The 19857-nt window shown below is 44.9% G+C and overlaps 1 protein-coding gene across 4 annotated transcripts in view; it reads right to left on the reverse strand.

Annotated features, from left to right (window-relative positions):
- FSD1L (fibronectin type III and SPRY domain containing 1 like) overlaps nt 1-10002 on the reverse strand; it is a 32752-nt gene extending 22750 nt beyond the window's left edge. Inside the window, exons 1-4 of one of the 4 annotated variants that reach the window (XM_035570095.2) lie at nt 9832-10002; nt 5033-5128; nt 3937-4068; nt 478-579 (exon numbers count right to left, since the gene is read on the reverse strand). In XM_035570095.2, coding sequence (XP_035425988.1) covers nt 478-579; nt 3937-4068; nt 5033-5128; nt 9832-9975 — 474 coding nt within the window. In that variant the 5' untranslated portion in view covers nt 9976-10002. The remainder of the gene's footprint in view (nt 1-477; nt 580-3936; nt 4069-5032; nt 5129-9831) is intronic. The other 3 variants (XM_050716244.1, XM_050716245.1, XM_035570096.2) reach the window with 3 other exon arrangements.
- Between the last annotated feature and the right edge of the window lie 9855 nt (nt 10003-19857).

Consider the following 19857-nt stretch of genomic DNA (forward strand, 5'->3'; position numbering starts at 1 on the left):
ACAGCAACAAATGTCTCAGTTAGGTCCACAATGGTCAATGCTGAAAACAGCCTGCTACAGGTATTCAAGTTAACCCTATACTTCTGATTGAGTTACTAAGCCTGCAAGGAATTGCCCAGAGACGTACAGTAATGGTGCAAGACCCTAATACTAAGTAAACTAGAACACAAAAAAACCTTCAGCTTGTTCATGCAGTTCTGTGAATTCTCTCAGACAATCACATTTGACCCTGACCACAAATTAAACTTCTTTGAATTCCAGACCTTCACAGAACAGTTTGACAAAAGAAAATTAAAACTTAAGACTACTGACTCAACTCCTCTACAGAGCATTAACTGTGGTTTCTATATGCCTCATGAACCTTACAATCAGTATTCCTGTTAAGTTTGCAGGGTCCAGTTCCATAATGTAAAGGCTGTTGCAAATTGAGCCAAATACCAACACCTGCCTAATGCATATCCATTTAATGTTTTCTACCTTTGAGAATTCCGTGGGGTCCATTATATTCAGCGTCCGTGCAGCAAGTTCCAGCAGCTCTTCAGAACTCTCGAGGGCATTGCCACACTGGCTAAGCTGATTCTGAAGTAAAATAAGAAAGTCAAAATAATTTGATGTATTCACATTTGAAAAGTGATTTGCAAGCTACCAGTACTAGAGCTACACAACTTTGCTATGACTTTCTGACAACTTAAAAGTTACCTTAGCTAGTCAAGGCTATTACAACTGACATACACAGTGTTAGCAAGAACTTCACTGTACTTGACAAGTGCACGGTGTTTCATGGCATGTCCTATAAGTCCAAAAGCTTGGCAGGTGGTGAATGCAGAAGCCTAACTTAAATGACAGACTTGATTTTTAAGGCCTGTTTCTCCCAACATTAGGATATCATAAGCAATGAAATGCCTAAGTCCATGTACACCTCTCTTTCTACTTACAGAAGTTTTCTTCATCAATTAATTGATATTGTTTAATGTAGGAGTAACACTGAAAAAAGGAAGGATAGTTTCTCTCCTGCAAGCTCCAGAACTGGCATAAGACAATCCTAAAAAGGAACACTGCAGTATAATGAACAGGGGATAAGGGAACGGGAATAGAGAAAAAAGGGAGTAAAAGAAACTCCTTTCAGGGTTAACTAAAACACTATTACTAAAAAACTATTTACAGTAAATAAAGTAGTCCACACTGAACTTCTGATATTACAAACTACGGATATAACCCTAAACAGATTGATTTTGAATATTCCACAGGATTCTGAACATACAAACAAGGTCAAACAAGATGCACATTTTAAACCTGCCAGCAGCTTTTGTATAGCTGTTCAAGATGTATTTCAACCCATGTGATATTTTTAAATCCTATAATATCTCAGAACAAATCAACATCAAGTAACTAATTTTCTCTAAAACACTTCGGAAAAGACTAAACAGGACTCTAAAGTAGTCACTGGCTCAAAGGCAACTAGAAGTTGCACCAACTTTGAGAACAGACAGGTCTCTCAGACACTTCACAAGTGTAACTAGTTTTGGCAAGTGGGGTGGATTGACCTTGGTCAGCTCCCAGGTGCCCTCAGATGCACCTCAAATTCACTGTTCAAGGATAAAATAGCAGCAGGGAACAGTCCAACTGCTAAAGGTTTACACACAGTTTCCAGGTAACTCCTGAAGCACGCAGTTAACACAAGCTGTGATTCATCTAACACAGTTGCTCTCCTCTTTGGAGGATATTCAAAGCTGACAAACTTAGATATACTGCAACGCTGCCAAAATGTCCCAAGCAAACACCCCAAAGAGCAGCAAATGCCAGAGGCATTTCCAAACAGCTTTGCAGAAGTGACACAGTAACTGGATGCTTATATGACCAGTTCACATATACATCACCATTTGAGAATTAAAAATAAGTACTTCAGTGTCATTAAAATACACTGCCCTAAAATTAAAAAAAAAAAAAAATTACTTTCAAAGCAAGGGCAAAGAAGAATTTCCGTTTTTCAGCATTAACTTTCAAGGAAATTATTTGTGAAGGACCAACCTAACAAGTAAATCCTCAGTCATTTAAACTAATATGCAAAGTAATTCAAGTTACAGATTATTCTCAAAGGTATCTATCTAATCAACTACGGAATTACAGTATAAGCACTTCAAGGAGACAATAAATTAAGCAAGTCAATTCCTTTAAACAGGAATTGTAGACCTTATTGAAGCTCTTTGATTTCCTCATACAAAAGTTTTCAGTTCCAAACAAAAGGTAATGGTTTGGATTGATACATTCAGCACAACAGTCTTCTTCTGTTAGAGTGGTAGATTCCCTGTTAGGAAAAGCACTCTTGCAGTGCCTCGGTTCCAGAGGAAGCTTGACCTGTCATCAAGCAGAGAAAGTATGCCTTATGCCTGCAGTCAGAGAACAGCCTCAACTGAAAGATGAGTAGGGGACTTAATGACTGCATCAGTGATCTGCAACGTTCCATTCGTCTTCATCCTCATCTGATTTAAATAGCAGCTCTCATGTTTAACACAGATACCAGGCAGCGATTCATGGTACTACTGTACAGCACTGATGACCCTTCAGAATGTGGTTAAACCACACCTTGTTTGATCAGATTAGATTAACCACCAGAAAACTAACAGATATTAACAAAATTAACAGAACATTTCTCAACAGTCAAGTCAGACAGTCATAAGAGTAACTACTAAAATAGTTTTCCCCTCCTGAACAATTACCTGCAAGATTAACTTCAGTTTTGCTTCACTAGAACATAAAATAATTGATACAAGCCACAGATGAAATTCTTCTACAACTTATTGAGAAGCACGTATTCTTTAAATATTTAAAGTTCAGGTATTCCTCGATGTGTGCAGACCTCTGTCTGTTGAGGCTCTTCAGAAGGACTTAAAGCAGAAATATAAGTGCAAGGTCCTGCATCTTGGTCAGGGAAATCCCAAGCACAAACAGAGGCTTGGCAGAAAACAGATTGGGAACAGCTCTGAGAAGGACCCAGGGTTGTTGGTTGACAAGAAGCTCACCATGAGCCAGCACTGTGCGCTTGCAGCCCAGAAAGCCAACCGTATCCTGGCTGCACCAAAAGCAGCATGGCCAGCAGGGCTGGGGAGGTGACTGTCCCCCTCTGCTCTGCTCTCGTGAGGCCCCACCTGGAGCACTGCGTTCTGCTCTGGGGCCCCCAGCACAAGAAGGACGTGGGCGTATTAGAACAAGTCCAGAGGAGGGCCGTGAGGATGATCACGGGTCTGGAGCACCTCTCCTACAAAGATAGGCTGAGGGAGTTGGGGTTGTTGGAGAAGAGAAGACTCCGGGCAGACCTTACAGCGGCCTTCCAGTGCCTAAAGGGGGCCTATGGGAAAGCTGGGGAGGGACTTTTTGTCAGGGGATGTAGTGATAAGACAAGGGGTAATGGCTAAAAGAGGGTAGATTTAGATTAGATATGAGGAAGACATTCTTTACTCTGAGGGTGGTGAGGCACTGGACCGAGCTACCTGAGAAGCTGTGGCTGCCCCATCCCTGGAGGTGTTCAAGGCCAGGCTGGGTGGGGCTTTGGGCAACCTGGTCTGGTGGGAGGTGTCCCTGCCCATGGCAGGGGGTTGGAATTAGACGGTCTTTAAGGTCCATTCCAACCCAAACCATGCTATGATGGCAGCAAACGTAACTAAGTCCTTCTCCTATGAAGCCCTTCTCCACCTGTAAGTTATAAGTTATACCACTTTCTATCTATGTAACTACGTCCAGAACATAAATGCACTAGAGACCATGAAGAATCCTAGTAGAGACCAGAGAAGCACTTAAATAAAAAAAGACATTTACCTTGTAGTTACTGTATTTCTTGCAACACTACCATAGCCTTTTTTTCAAGTTAAGACTTAAAACAGCAGTTTAAAACTACATCTGAAAATTTTTGCAACTAGATAAAAGAAATTTTATAGTTACATGCAGAGCTTGAATTTTATGAGCCCTTTCTTGCTGAATAGTGTTGGCCATAGTCCCCTTCATCTCATCCAGCACTGAATACAGAGCATCAAATTCTTCATCCAACTCACGGATCACTTTAGAAGAGTTTACCTAAAAAGAGAATTGAAGACTGTCGCAATTTGTACTGGAAACCATGCAGACTAAGACTGAAAATCACATTGTTTGCCCAAATACACTTTGCCAAGACCACTATATACCTTGTTATTGCTCCTCACTTTAGCAAAGAGGAGAAAACACTAAGAACAATAGGTAGCTCCTAAGCAGACTTAACATCAGGGCACTGACAACAGAAATCCATGAAAACTTCTGTGATACTCAGAAACCTGCACAGAACCAACTTATTTGGCAACTTTGTTCCGTGCTAAAAGGCCTTCATTTCCCTCTTGCAATTATACGGTAGCTACCTGATGTTTGTAAAGAGGCGGATATCCAGTTTCATATAAAATAACTTCCTGTGAAACTATAAACTGCATTTAAGGCAGATGAAAAATCTGTTAGATGACTTCCATTTCAGCTATTAAATTGGCTCAGCTCTAACAAGAAACGACTTACTGCTTATTGACAGGCGGAAGGAAACTGAACCTAGAGCAAATACCCTAAAAAACAGATCTAACTGTTGACTTAAGCCCAACAATTTGCAACTACTAAAAAGGGAAAAAGCAAAGAATTTCCCTGAAGTATCTAGATGTTCTCATTACCCAATCTGCCAAACAGATGTCTGAAAGAACAGACTACCCGTAAATAACAGGAGTTTGAGGTCACACATCAAAAACAGATTCCCCCTTCCAAACAAATCGAACCCCCCCCAAAATAGTGGTTTTTTTTTGTTTGTTTGTTTTTCCAGAAAAGCAAAAACACTATACCGTTCAAATGGAGGTACCACACCTTCCACTTCAAAAGCAAAGTGTTTTCCTATGTGGTTCCAACATGAAGTTATAGTTTAAGTTTGATTCTTATAGCCCATTCCTTATACACTACACAACCACTTTACAGCTGACAAAACTGGAAAACTGGTCCCCTCTGAGGTACAGCCTATGAGTCTTAACATAAATACCTGTACGTTTCTTATTGTTTGGTTCAGCGTGTCAATGAAGTTGTGAATTTCATCATTTTTGTTCGCTAGAGTAGAGACAATCCTTTGCAGAGTCTCCTAGAATTACAAAAACAAATAAGAAGTCGCAAAAGGACATCAGTCATCACCATTTCAACATATATGGAAATTCGTAACACATGTTCTAGTTGTGGCAGATTCAACTCTTCTGACAGGAAATTGCAAGATATATTTCATTAAAAAGAGCATCAAAGACCTAAGTGTTCTACCAAATTAAAGATCTTTAGTTGTTAGTTTTCGAAAATTCAAGACTTTATTCTGCAATATACTATTTTACGTGTTTTGCTACCCATATTACTGAAATTCCCAAGTCATCTAATCAACCAGACCACTTACTGTCACCACACTCAGATGATAGAACTAGCGCTTATACAACTGAGCAGAAAACCAGTAAAGAAAACAAAGAAAGTAAAAAGAAACCCAGAGAAAAAAAAAATAACATTTTCCATTGTCAAAAGAAGCTGCAGTTAAATAACTAAGCTGGCAGTTTATTCTACATGATCTGTGGAGTACAAGTAATAGTGATTTTTAAACCTATTCTGCAAGTTGTAAAATCCTTTGGTAAACACTTTGTATCTTCCAACGGAGAACAGCCTCAAAGACAGAAGTGTACTGCTACCTGGGAAAGAGAAACAAGGTTTTATCTGTGGTATACTGCCTCTAGCCATTAAAAAGCAGTAGATTAAGCTTACAAAATACGCGCTCAACATGCAAAATTGTTAAGCATGTCAAAACACATTTTTTAAATTAAAGAGTCTAACAAATTTAATTTTGCTAAGAAGTCACTCATTCAAAGAATGCGACAAAAATAAATCAATGTTTGGTACTTAAAATTAAGTCTAATTCTACAGTTCACGTTCTGAAGAGATCAGAATACTGAACGTGTAAGTTCTAGAAACAAATCTAAATCTAAAATGCTGGATTTATGTGGCTTCTTAAAAAGTCGAAGCTATCTTAATTGAAATTAAGCAGTTGGACTGAGTTTCAAGTTGCTAAGCTTAACATTGTTACATGACGACATACAGGAAATCAAGGCGGACGGGGAGCTAATAAGCACACCTCATAAACACCTAGACTACCCAAAAGATGTTGCAAAGGTTCATCCCCACTCCCTCCCATGAGCAATTTCTGAATAGCTCAGTAGTAAATGGTTAGTTTGCTAAAAAGCAAGAAGAATGTTTTATTCTTTCATAGCATCCACTTAGATGTGCTACCTGCCTTACAAGGAACTTCTTCAACAGTCCTAAGGCTGTTTTTTGCTGTTTTATTCTTCCCTTCCTCAGCATTTCTCAAAGGTGCTTACTGGTACCCTGTCCCATTGCCTCTTTGCACAGTGTCATGCTCAGTGTCAAATCTCTAGCAGAGGAAAGTACAATTCTACTACTTTACACAGCACTTTCACAACGCATGTTGTAAAAGACACAAGGCGACCACTAGCAATGACTGGAATCAGGACTGTAAGGAGAAGAAACAAGACCAGACTGGCTTCTTTCAGAAATGCTCAGTACAGTAAGCCTTTATCGCTTCCTTACAGAATCTGTTCACTGTTTGGTTCAAATAGAACATATTTAAAGACACCTTTGTACACAGACTGCCAGATGAGATGCCATCATCCAGCCAGCTGCTTCTGCATTCATTACTGACCAGAAGCAATTGTTTTTGCATGTCAGCCCACAGTTAAGCCTTAGATCCTATAAACGTAACTGTCAATTTGGATGAACAAGAAAACTCCCAATCCTCTTTCAACCGGGATTTTGGGGCTTACTCAGTTCTACCACGTGGAAAAAAATTAGTCTTCTTGTACATGGTACTGGACAATGCTTCGGGTTTTTATAGCTGTGTATGACTAAAGGAAAAGATCTACATTTGAAGAATGCTTGGAAAGCCTCTGCACAGTCGATCTGACATACACAGCAGCAGCTCTAAGATGACTGTCAAACACGGTTTTCACTACATCTAAAGGTAAACTGACCAGTGGGTAGGGACCTTTTTAAGCAAGACACACATTTCTCCAAAGAAAAACTAAATCAGGTTTGATCAAACTTGAACAAAATTAGGCGTTTTCTGCAAACACAGATGAAAGAGGCCTAAAAACATCCACCAACAGCACACAGAATTTTTCTTAACTGCTTGCAGCAGGTTGACCTTGGCTGGTGGCCAGGTGCTCACCAAGCCACTCTTCCACTCCCCCTCCTCAGCGGGGCAGGGAGAGAAAATACAATGAGAAACCTCATGGGTTGTGATAAGGACAAGGAAATCTCTCAGCAATTGCCACCATAGGAAAAACAGGTATCCTTCCTCGGTTTGGGGAAGGATAATTAGGTCTTCCAGTACCTGAAGGAGGCCTACAAGAAAGCAGGGGAGGGACCCTTTGTCAGGGGGTGTAAGGATAGGACAAGGAGTAATGGCTTTAAACTAAAGAAAGGGTAGATTTAGATTAGACTTTAGGAAGAAATCCTTTGCTATGGGGGCGGTGAGGCACTCGCACAGGTCACCCAGAGAAGCTGTGGATGCCCCATCCCTGGAAGTGTTCAAGGCCAGGCTGGATGGGGCCTTGGACACCCTGATCTAGTGGGTGGCATCCCTGCCCACGGCAGGGGGTTGGAGTTGGAAGATCTTTATAGTCCCTTCCAACCCAAGCCCTTCTATGATCCTATGAATTTATTGCCAGTTAATGACAGATTAGGAAAGTGAAAAATAAAAAAAAAAAAACTAAGAACACCATCCCTCACACAGCCTGCTCCACCAGGGGCCTCTCCCTGCACAGGCCGCAGGGGAACTGCTGCTGCCTGCCTGGAGCGCCTCCTGCCCTCCTGCTGCACTCACCTGGGGGGCTGCAGGGCTGCTTCTCCCACACTTTCCCAATCCTCTCTCCCACAACAGCTGCTGCAGAGTGTTTTTGACTTTTCTTAAATAACGTTATCACAGAGGCACCGTCAACATCGCTGGTGGGCTCAGCTTTTGCCAGCAGCAGGCACATTTTGGAGCCGGCTGGAACTGTCTCTACCTGACAAGAGGACAGCTCCGATATTTTCTCACAGAGGCCACCCCTGCAGCCTCCCAACTACCAAAACCTTGCCGCATTAATTCAATACACCACCAATGCCCAAGCCACCAGAACAGAAAGTCAGCTTTCAACTGCTAATATGTTTTCTAATCATTAATATACATGAAATTTTCTTCCAAACATACCAAGTCACAAACGTTCAGGCCTCTCCACTTGTGCCATTTCTTCTCATAAAAGGGATATCTCAAAATTCACTAGTTACACAAAACGAAAGCAGTGCTAGAAAAATTACCAGCATAAGCAGCTTACGTTTACATTCTAAGTTAATTTGTAAAAGAATGACTACAGCATCAAGCTTAGTAAAGTTTCTTGGTATTTCTAAACCACAGGAAATTTAAACCTATTGCCCATTGATGAATGCATTATTTCATATAATCCTATTATAAGTAGTTTTCTTTCAGTCTCCTCTCTGGCTAGCGTGTGTTCAGTGAGAATATAAGGGTCAGTTTCAAATTAATTTTCGAAGTAATATGGCACATTTATTATACAGAAGACATTTTTGCTGCTATCACTGAGCTCTACGCTGTTCTTCAGTTTTATGCCCTTCTCTTGTTCTCTGAACCTAACACCCTTTTTACAGAAAGAGGACATGGCGCCTGTAAAGCAACAGTGCTGATGGGCAAAGGATGAAGCACATAAAAGGCTATGAAAAAGGAGATGGAGCCCTGCATCATGTGGTGTCTCGTAGTCTTGCCAGAAGAATAAAAGTAAGACAATATACCTCTCTCTGAATAGCCAGTAACTGACATCGCACAGCACCTGTTGAAGCAGCTGGGGACCTCATAAAAGTTAAAGAGTAAACTTCAGCAAATTAAACAATTACATCAGTTCTGTTTAAGAAGCAAGTTATCAGCTTGTTCAAGTCGCTGAAGTTTTATGACACGGCTGGATGCAGAACTCAGCTTCTGCAAAGGTTCAAATGACACAAAATCCTATGTCATTTGAACCTTTGGGTGCAGCTCAAGTTTCAAACAAAAAAAGACTTGCTTACCTAGCCTCTACGAATTTAATCTTCTGCACTTCTTACATACATAGAAGCTGACAGAGTTTGGAAAAGTACTTAAGACGACACAATGGACAAGAGTAAATTAAGAGATGAAGTACGGCAAAATCAGAGGCGAACTGCAACATTACTACTGTGCTCAGAACATCTTGGCAGCACCGACACTCACACGCGATCAATGAGGCCTCTCGGGAGGATCCACCTGCAGCACCCAAAGCGCTGCAGCCCTCTCCCCCACGCCTTCCTTCCCTGAAGGACCAATTCACTTAAGGGGAGACAGACTAAGGCTGACGTAGCACTTACGAGGAATACTACTTGCGGGCAACTCACGCCTCACCTTCACGGGCGCGAGCGCAGCAACACCACGGTGAGACAGCAAACAGCCCTGACCCGCGGGAGTCAGGCCACCACCACCACCACCACCACCACCAGCAGCTCCACCCTGGCGGCGACAGCAGCGGGAGCCCTTTCGGGGGGCCAAGCAGCCACCTCGGAGCCTTCCGCCCCTAACCCCAACACCAACCCCCGACCCCCCCCCCCCGAACGCGTGTTACCATCCCCCCCCCCCCCGCCGTGACAGGGCCTCCCCCCCCCCCCCCTCCGCTAACGGACACCGCCGTCACGGGGGGCAGGCGGGGGGGCGCCCCCCGGCCCCGCCGCGGCCGCACTCACTTTCTGCTCGTCCATGGCGACCGAGGACGGGAGGCGAGGCCGAGGCTGAAGCTGAAGCTGAAGCCGAAGCCGAGGCCGAGGCTGCACCAGCCCCCGACGCGCCTCCGCCGGCGCTCCCCGCCCGCTGCCGGCCTCAGGGCGCATGCTCGCCGGGACGCCGCCTCGCCTTCTGCGCATGCTCGCGGGCGGCGGGCGCACGTGAAGCCGGCGGGCGGGGAGGGAGGGGGCGCCGGAGGGCAGGCGCTGGGAGGGGCTGAAGTGGGGACCCGGGTTCGAGACCCGCGCCCGGATGGAGGGGGCCGGGGGTGGTACTAAATTGGGGCCCCGGGGATCTTTTGGCCCCCGGGGCACCGCAGCGCTGAAGGGCGTGTCCCCGGGCACTGCAGCACTGAACGCTGCGGGGTTTGGTTTATTTACATTATTCATGTGGCCGGGTATCCTGGCAGGCAGCCTTGCTTCATCTCACAGCCTGCTAATCCAATTTAAGAAAAAAAGATGGTTTCTACTTTCAGCACAGTGCTCACAAGGGAACAGCAATTCCATAGCCGTGATGTTCTGCAGAGATGCAGCCCTGAAACACACACTGGGTGGAGAGCAGCTTGCTGCACCACGCACAGTGACCGGAGACCTCTAATGCTGCGGAGGTCCATCACGGCCAGGGCAGGTTTGCCACCTAACAGTGCAGGAACCTCCTTAAAGGCATTCAGATCTCTGCGAGCCCTCTGTAACCGTATCTGCAATCCTCCGTCTGCCCCGAGGAGCCCACAGGGTGGAAGCAGGCCCTGCGGCAGGTGTGGGGCTCAGCCTCCCCTCCTTGCACTCAAACCAGTGCCCACAGTGAGCGTGGGGCCAGCCGTGGATGAGGGGAAATACTGGAGGAGAAAGGTGTCAGGATGTGTCGCTTCAGTCTCACAACACTGTCTACAGGCCTCCCACAAATACCTTACCTGGCATGGGCTGGGCCCTGGCTGCCATTTGATCATTTATGGCACCCTCCAGCTATCCAGTATTTCCTTTCCTCCAGGTAACACCCACAACCTGTGCTAGCATTTTCCATGGCCGCACCTGCATAAATTGTTCTTGTGGAGATAAAGTGGTTATTGTGTCTCGAGTTAGTTGTTTTTGTGTTCCAAACTAATAATTTCACATGCATTGCTGTGTTAATGTTTGCCCCAGAGTTTTGCAGTCATCTTTGCTAACAGTCCACAGGCATAAAGAGTCAACAAAGAAATTCAAGGAAACAGCCCTCACTTTCTCACACGCTGTTTCACTTTATATGCTTGTTTTATACTTCTCACAAGTGGAAATTTCATACAAAAGAACAGGAAGAAAAATCATGGCTATCAGTGAAGACTGCCTGATCAGGCTGACACCTCAGTCTGACAAGAAATAAGGAGTCTTACACCTGCAGAGGAAACATTTACTGCTGGTACCAGGACATTCCCACGTGCTACTTATGTCAGAGCAGCCTTCCTGTCTTGCACACCTGCTGATTTAGGTAGCCCTGAACAGAAAAAACACAATAGGCGTTGGGTTGAGGACATTTCAGGAATCTCTTGGATTGTTTCAGACCACCTCTATGGAAGTCAGCAGCCTGCATCTGCCAGGGTATGTGGCTGGTGATGGTGAACAGGTAAGCAGTAGGACTGAATGATGGCTGGGACTGCTCCATTGCAACCCTTCCGGCCATCTTCCCTTTGCATACATCATTTCTGTTCCATACCAAACTAGCAGCAAGCAGTTTCAAAGTTCAGAGATATTTCATCTTCTTAGTGATTACACCCTTTCAGAATAGGACTTTTTCTTTAAAACTGCACATACCCGTCATGTCTTCCTAAGGTTAAAAAAAATACAGGAGCATTTCAAGAAGACAGCTCCAGGTCTTAAAATAAACTTATTGCCTACATTTCTAAAAGCAGCTTCTCAAGGAGACTGCAGAATCACCATGTTATGGCACAAATCAAAGATAAGAGGCTACAATGACATTTTCCCCAAAGAGTTCAGAAACAAAACTAAGGATTTTTAGTGTGTTGGCCTGGGAGACGAGTAGGCAGCTGGGTCAGAAGCAGTGCCTGTAGTCAGAAGTCCAGAGGCACTGGTAACACCAGCCTCAGAATAGGCAGGTTTGGTTATGAAACCCTTTGAAGGGCCACAGTGAGGAGGAGTGGGCGGAAGATGTGATTTCTGAAGCTGTGGGTTCTTTAATTTGAAATCTGGATTATGTGGAAAGATTCAACCACACATCTCTTCTTGTATGCTCTCTCATTACAAAGTTGCAGATGCAAGGGAAGGCTCACCTTTGGGAAATAATTCCATGTTTTTATGGGTTCCTTTAGCATTGTTGCAAACATAAATTGAGCAACAAAATATCTAATAAGATTTTCTCTAAAGTTGATTGTGTTCTTTTTCTGTGATGGGGGATTGCTGAAACAGGAAGGACTGCTGAGAAGTATTTCAGATTATTAGCATTGCCCTAAAGGAAACAGTAATGGCATATTAGTGCTTGATGCAGCAGGAAAAAGAGGATGAGAATTCCTGTACCTTCATTAGCTTTCTCACCAGGAGGAGTACTCCAACAAACTGCATGGAGGTCCCTAGACCTTGTCATGATAAATTTCAGGTCGAATGAGGTGAAACAATAAATCTGGGGGAAAAAAAAAAAGTTCAGGATGACTTAATTTAGAAGAGAAGACAAAGAATTGTAACAAATTAAGCACTTTAATATCGTTCCAGCATCAAGATAATATTTCTCTAATTTAGCAGATGATTCTTCTGTAAAAAGGGAATGTTTAAAAGCACATTGAGGCCCATATTACTTTATCAGCCATCATACAAGACTGACAAGGGACATGTGAACTATGTGAAGCCTACAGTGTCAGGAACACTTGTGAGACTTTAGCCCTTGTGAGCCCAAATCCTGGGCAAAAGAAACGGGCTAGGTAGGGGTCTTACAGATTAGTTACTAATATAAAGTATGAGCAGAGGCTCTGTGAAGAGAATGCTATATGGGATAGAGAGTATCTTGTAAATTAAGTCTCTTAAGGCCAAAAAGATATGTCATGGGAAGAAGAATCAAAGGAAACAAACATGGGCAAGAAAGTTGTAGGTGGAAGAAACACTTCAGTTCCCTAAAACCAGAATGGGCCAGCTCGGATAATCACAGAATAATAGCAATAGGTGTTGGATTTCATCTGTTTCTACGGGGAGTGGAAATTAGAAACATTATTTAAGAAATTTGTAATGCTGCTTTACAACAGAGAGGTGAAAATGAAGGAAGAACTTTGCCCCAGAGCAACTTCATTCTGGCACTGAACACACTGCTTCTTTACAGTTTAATATCTGAAGCACAGGGCAAGATTTAGCCTTAATAAAGTGGCTGCCTGCTAGGAACTCTTATTATCTTGAAACTCGTGAGAATTATAATGTTGAGATTCTTTTCTTTCAGCTCCAAGTACAAGGTTATGCTATGTTTATGTTTTCTTCGAACTGTGTTCGGACTGCAGCGTTTCGATTTATTTGCAGTGCCAGATACATCTGTGTATGATGTGAGGAGGAGACAGCAGGTTGTTGCATTTCTGTGTGGAAAAAGCTTTGAGATAAAGCTGATACTAAAACTCCAGCTGAGAAAGCAAGCTAGCAAAATAGCAAGGTAGGAAGATGGCCAGGGGTAGTCTTTATGACACAGCATATTTGCTTTGTGCTGGATTTGAGGAGGGCTGGACCGTGTGGCAACTGCTACAGCCACAGAAATGGCTTATGTGTGCTCTGGAATTAATTGAGCTCTCTCCTTCTACAGCTTAAAGTCACCATGGTCTGTTACTTTGAAAGGGCCTTCTTTTCATGTCTTAAAGAAAAGACAGCTCACTCCCACCATCGACCCAGAGGCCTTTTGTGCTTTTGAGGGCAGGCATCTTGGCATGTACCAAAGCCCACATCCCACACAAACTCCCACACTAGGCTCCTCATCAATGCAACCTTCTTGTTTTTCCTTTCCTTTCCTTTCCTTTCCTTTCCTTTCCTTTCCTTTCCTTTCCTTTCCTTTCCTTTCCTTTCCTTTCCTTTCCTTTCCTTTCCTTTCCTTTCCTTTCCTTTCCTTTATCCTTTTTATCACCTTATTACTCTGAAGAACACCAAAGCCTCGGAAGTCAGTCCAGTGGTGGCCCTTTGCACTGTCTGTAATTACTGTTTTGATCATGATTCTTAGAAAATAGGTTCTCTGCAACTTTTGTCTCCCTACCAAGAACTTCTGATTTTTTTTTTTAAACAAATGAACTGTTAGCTGCAGTTAAAGAACTGAACAGAGAATTTTGGATTAAAATGCCTGCTGGTTTCCCAAACTGGTGGAGGCCTGTGCCTCTCATAGTGTTCTGATTCATACGGAGAACAGAGGACACTGGACGGAGGAAAACAGGCTTTGCTACTGTTCTTGTCAACCTCCCATCAGCTAGCCACTGAACTGGATGAAACACAACAAGGTATTATTGATGCACATGCAGAAAAGGCTGTGGCTATCAAATCTACTTTACTATTTCAACAGGCTCTGTAACAGTAGAATTAAAATGTACGCAGAAGCATTGCTTTGAGATAGGAGCTGTTTGTTATATATGAATACATAGTATAATAGGGGCTTTGATTTTTGGTCAATTTTCATAGTAGTCTTTCTATCAGAAAGGGAGGAGAGCAAGATGTGTTCTGAGACTTGAACAATTGATCCATGAGACAACAATTTCCATCCCCTGGAATATAGATTAAAATCTTCTGCATTGCTATTTTTGTACACAATAAGGCATTCTTTTTTTTCTTTTTTTTTTAAATAGAATTGAAAACATACAAAAAAGAAATGAGATTTGAAAGGCTCTTCACTTAATGATAGACCCATGCCAGTAGAAATAAAATGTCAAATGATGTAGTCAAAACCCTACAAGTTTTTAAAATATACTTTCCTCATTTAAAGTCCTGTATGTCAGTGGTGAATCTGTCTTTAGTGGCACTGAGTTGTGAGGAAGGAGGAAAAGGGTTTGATGTGGTTGGTGGAAAAGCCAAGTCACTGCTTGGTACAAAATACACCGCCAGGACAGGGAGGCTAAGATCTTTTTTGTCCCAGCTCCAGTTTGATGTGTTCACTGCCAGAGAAGTGTTGCTGGTGCGTTGCTGAGCCAGGGGCCCCTGGCAGAAACCCAAACACCCTGCAGGGATGAGGGCTGGGGCCAGACAATGCTCAGCCCTACCTTTGTCCGGCGGATGTGAAGGAATTTGGATGGAAAACGCCACCAGCCAGAGGGTTTGGGAGCAGGGAATGGGCCAGGGTTTGCCACTTGCGTGGGTCAGGAAGGTTGTATTTCCCTTGGCCACAACCTGGCATGAGACACTTGCACACCCTGAGTCAGCACTGGCACTGCTCAGACGAAGAAAGGCAAACACGTGCAGTTTTGACCTGCTTTATACTGCTTAGGCAGCTTTCTGTAGTTACACACAGGTTTTTGCGTGTGTCCATACTAAATGTGCTACTACTAAACATATTGTAGGCGTATACACAAATGTAGATACGCAATTTTCATTTTTATTTATGCATCCACTTTACACAGATTAATTTTGTGGTTTTGGTGAAAGGGCCTGTGCCTGTCCTGGTGTTCTGTGTGTTCTTACAAAGGTCATTACCTGCATGTGCCCCAAAACCTGCTTTAAAACACTTCTGAAGTCTCAAGAGAGAATATTTCCTAAGACACTCAGTTAGCCCCCTTCTGTTTTTCTCCAAACTGCCTTTTAACTTTTAGATCCTGCAGTTATTTAGTTTCCCACTTCTTATTTTCATATCTGTGAGCTTCAGGCACTAGATTGCTGCCATCCCACATGTACCACTCCACCACGCACCTGCACTTCGAGTCCTCTCCTCTATCTCTTGTTGGTGCCTGTTTCCTTCCCTCGGGGCAGGCTCCCGCACCCACGGTTTCCCAGCGTGTGCCGTGGTGCCAGAGGAATCACAGCGGCTTTTTTTGCAGCTGTGCTCTGGGTCTCAGTCTTGTTCGGGTCAGTAAGGCGATAACAAAAACTGTAAGTGGTGTCAGAGGAAACGGAATAGAGACGGTTTTTGCGTGGTTTTGGTGCAATTAACACTAAGGGAAGTACCACGTCAGTGCCCGGAATTGTCACAGAGTTCATGATAACTAGAACTGAAATAAAATATCCCTCCCAGGAAACTGGCCTTACGTGAAAATAAATGAGCTCTGGCAGTAATAAAAGGGAGCACCAAGCCCAGTAAAACCAGTTCTGGTAACAAAGTCAGAGGGCAGGCTGCCGCCCTGTGCTAGTGCCAGCCCTCCAGAAGCACAGCAATACCTCGGCACAGCACCAAGCTCCTGCCACCTCTGGGATCCAGAACAGCCCCTCCAGGGCAAAGTGTCCTTCTCTGCAGCATCAGGAGGAGTGCCCTGAGGGACTGTGCTGGGAGGCAGGCGTGCACCCTCCCCAGCGCTCAGCACTTCCTTGGGCAATTCTAGGAAGAGCAGGATCAGTGCCTGGTGCTTGTTTCCAGTAGCTGGAGGTTGCCTTTTTTCCTTCCAAAGTCACTGCTTCAGGGAGTGCTAGCTGCAGGGCTTCAGCCCTGCCCCTCTGTGTTTTGTTCTCCTACTACTTACTCTTTATGTCAGACAAGGTAAGGGTCAAAAGGACTCAGCTAAATTTTTGTTAACTACTGTGAATTTGTTTGTTTGTTTAATTTCATATATATATAGACAGAGAGGTACACTTTAAGAAGCAGGATATACCTATACAGGTAGGATATAACTATGTGCACCATTCAAGTAGAGCCAAGAGAATTTGCAAGACCTGATGAAAAGAAAAGAAAATCCCAATATGTGAAAACAAAGTTAAGGATATTGCTCAGGAGTCACCCGTCCGAGAAGATGAAGGCTGAGTTCTTCAGGTCATAACAGTTTGTCAGTTTCTGAGGTTGCTCGTCTCATGCTGAAGTGCCTATTGCAGTAAGCTTTGACCCGTGTCAAAAAGCAGTGAATAAGTACATTTTCTTAGCCACCACATATGAAGGGCTGGCCTGGAGCCACCAGCCCAGAAGTCACTTCACATTTTAAAAGAACATTTTGAAAAGCTCTTGCAGGCATGAGCAGGAAGAAAAGAGGCAGAGTGAGGAAACAGCAGAAGGAAAAAGAGCAAAGAAGGGGAGATTTTTCACATGGTATAAAAGCAAGCACATCATGGTAAAAGTGTCTGCTACTGAATGTTTTTGTTTAGTAGAGGGTGAGGGAGCAGCGGGTGAGAAGAGATGAGGAAGAGCTTTAACCTGCAGGGAAAGATGTGCTGGCATGCTGTTGTGGTTTAATCATGGCAGGCAGCTCAGCACCAGACAGCCACTCGCTCACTCTCCCAGGTTGGATGAAGGAGAGAATCAGAAATGTGAAAGTGCAATAACTCGTGGCTTGAGATACAGAGTGTTTACTAGGTAAAGCAAAAGCCACATGTGCAACCAAAGGAAAACAAAGACCTCATTCTCTGCTTCCCATCGGCAGGCAGGTGTTCAGCCACTTCCAGCAAAGCAGGGCTCATCATGCGTAATGATTTCTTAGGAAGACAAGCACCATCACTCCAAACATCCCCCCCTTCCTCCTTCTTTACAGCAGCTTTTTTAGCTGACCATGACACCCCATGGCATGGGACATCCCTCTGGCCAGCCTGTGCCAGCTGTCCTGGCTGTGTCCCCTCCCAGCTCCTGGTGCACCCCCAGCCTCCTCGCTGGCAGGGCAGTGTGAGAAGCTGAAAAGTCCTTGGCTCTCTGCAAGCACTGCTCTGCAACAGCCAAAACATCGGTGTCTTATCACCACTGTTTTCATCAAAAATCCAAAACAGTGCATCATACAAGCCTCTACAAAGAAAATTATCACTGCTCTGACCATTGCAAGTTAAGGAGCACTGTTTTTCACACTAGCTACCTGGACCCCGCCTCTTCCCCCACAGGAGGTCCTCCAAGCAAATCACAGACAAGGACTTTTGACTCCCATGGGAAACCGCTGCGTGCCCAGGGGCACCGCTGCTGCCTTAGCAGCTGCCACTCAGCAAGGAGATGCTGGGGCTGGTGGCACATGGCAAGGAGGACACACGAGGCTTCCTGCAGCTGCTTCCCAGTGAGGATCAGCCACTGCCCACCCAAATGTGCTCAGGACCTCATCCCATTTCTGTGTTTTGCCCTCCTCTCCTGGTGCACGAAAGCGGTGGTGATGCGAATGCACCCCGTGTGTGTGTGTCCTGCAGAGAAGGCCCCCGGTGCTCAGGGGACAGGCAGGTCACCGCGATCGCCCAGCTGATGGCACTGTGAGGTTGTGAGTCGCCTGCTGGGAGGAGAGCCGGGGGTGATCGGGGGGAAGAGGAGCACGGCGTGGTGCGTGACTGAGCAGGGAGGCAGGGGCTGGGGGCTGGGCATGGAGAAAACTCTTGCACACATGGAGACAGGAGACCAGGCACGGTGGAGGAGGCTGCGGCCTGGATGGCAATCCTCTTTCTTTTCACTGGGGGGTGCAGATGGCCTGAAAGTGTTGTGGGGATTATGCATGCCAGCTGCCACAACAGGGTTTTACCTTAGGCTTCTGCTGAGTCGATAAGCTTAGAGATTTTTCTACAAAGTTTTCTTTATGAGTGCTACAGCTCAAGCTGGGTGCCTCCAAGGAGGGAACCTGGTTTTCCACTAGCCTAATTTACAGTCCTCACTCCTCCACTTCTCCTTTGCATGCCACCTACATCCTGCAGCAGCATTTCTGGGCCTGGGGCTTCACCTCCTCCGGATTGGTCTCTGTATGTCTCCAGGTGATTCTCTATGTATTCTATGTATGGCTTCTCTTTTCCTCTTACCTTAAGATTAGGAAACTTTGTAATTAAAGTCTTCTTCCTGCTCCCTGGTATTCTAGTTTCAACTGGTTCTGTGTTACACTTCCTCTGCTCAAAAACAAAAGATTAAAAGTACATTCTCTTGGCCTAAGGCTCCATCCACTTCATCTACTAGTGCCAAACTGCTACATATTTCTATTTCTGCAGAAAGCCCGAGGAGCACAGCTCCCTCCCAAGGACAGCCAGCTCCAGCCCTGTCCCCAACACCACCAGCATTGTCCCGTACAGGAGGAATGAGGTGCACCAGCCCTCATTCGCACCCCGAGGCCAAGCTGACCTGTTTTGCTTCCCCATAGTGCCTGCCTGCCCTCTGGGGGCAAGACAGGCACTGAGGGGAGATGGCCAGATCAGCAAAGCTCTGCAGGTTTATTCTGGACTTCTCTGAAGTGAAACGTGCTCCTCTAGAAGGGGACCGCTGTGGTCAGTGGTACTGTCACCTGTGACAGAAAGCAGGCTGTTGCAGTCCTTGAGGAAATGGTTGCACGGTGTGCGTGCTTTTCATCAAGGAAACAGCTGCCTGCTGCTAATGCAGTCTGGATGTGCCTGGCCTGACGGACCTGCTGTTTGCTGATGAGCTAGTTAAATGCATAGCTCAGTGATCACCGTCAGGCATGTATAATGGCGGCTTCCCCCGGTTCCTATGGGGGGCACGACCTCCTCTGAAGTGGCTGCGGTTATCCTAGGGCAAAGACACTTGAAGGGACACTTGAGAAACTTCATAAGAGATTCAAAGAGTAAAAACATGGGGGATCCAAATTTGCAAACACTTCTACTGGCTTTGCAGCAATCTGCATTATCCCAGGACTTGTGCTGCATCCCCACAAGCATCCCTACACCTGGGTGTCAGCAGCCCTCTTTGGCTGCACTCCCTCTACTCACCTTTGTCCCAGGCTCCTTCAGTCCCTACTCTCAGCAGATGGTGCTGAGGGTTTGTGCAGAAGAGGGCACCATGAGACCAATGCAGGGCCAAACTTGCAGTTAGAAGAGCTTGCATGTATATATCCATGTGTACAGGGCCAGGGTGGTCTGCCACCCTCCAGCTGCGGTCTTACAGAGGAGAGGTGGGTAACAAAGAACACAAAAGCTCTGGGGACTCAGCATGTGGCACTATGCTCTGCTAACATCATTAACTGA

The sequence above is a fragment of the Cygnus atratus genome, chromosome Z, assembly GCF_013377495.2.
Source record: "Cygnus atratus isolate AKBS03 ecotype Queensland, Australia chromosome Z, CAtr_DNAZoo_HiC_assembly, whole genome shotgun sequence".
Classification (NCBI taxonomy): domain Eukaryota; kingdom Metazoa; phylum Chordata; class Aves; order Anseriformes; family Anatidae; genus Cygnus; species Cygnus atratus.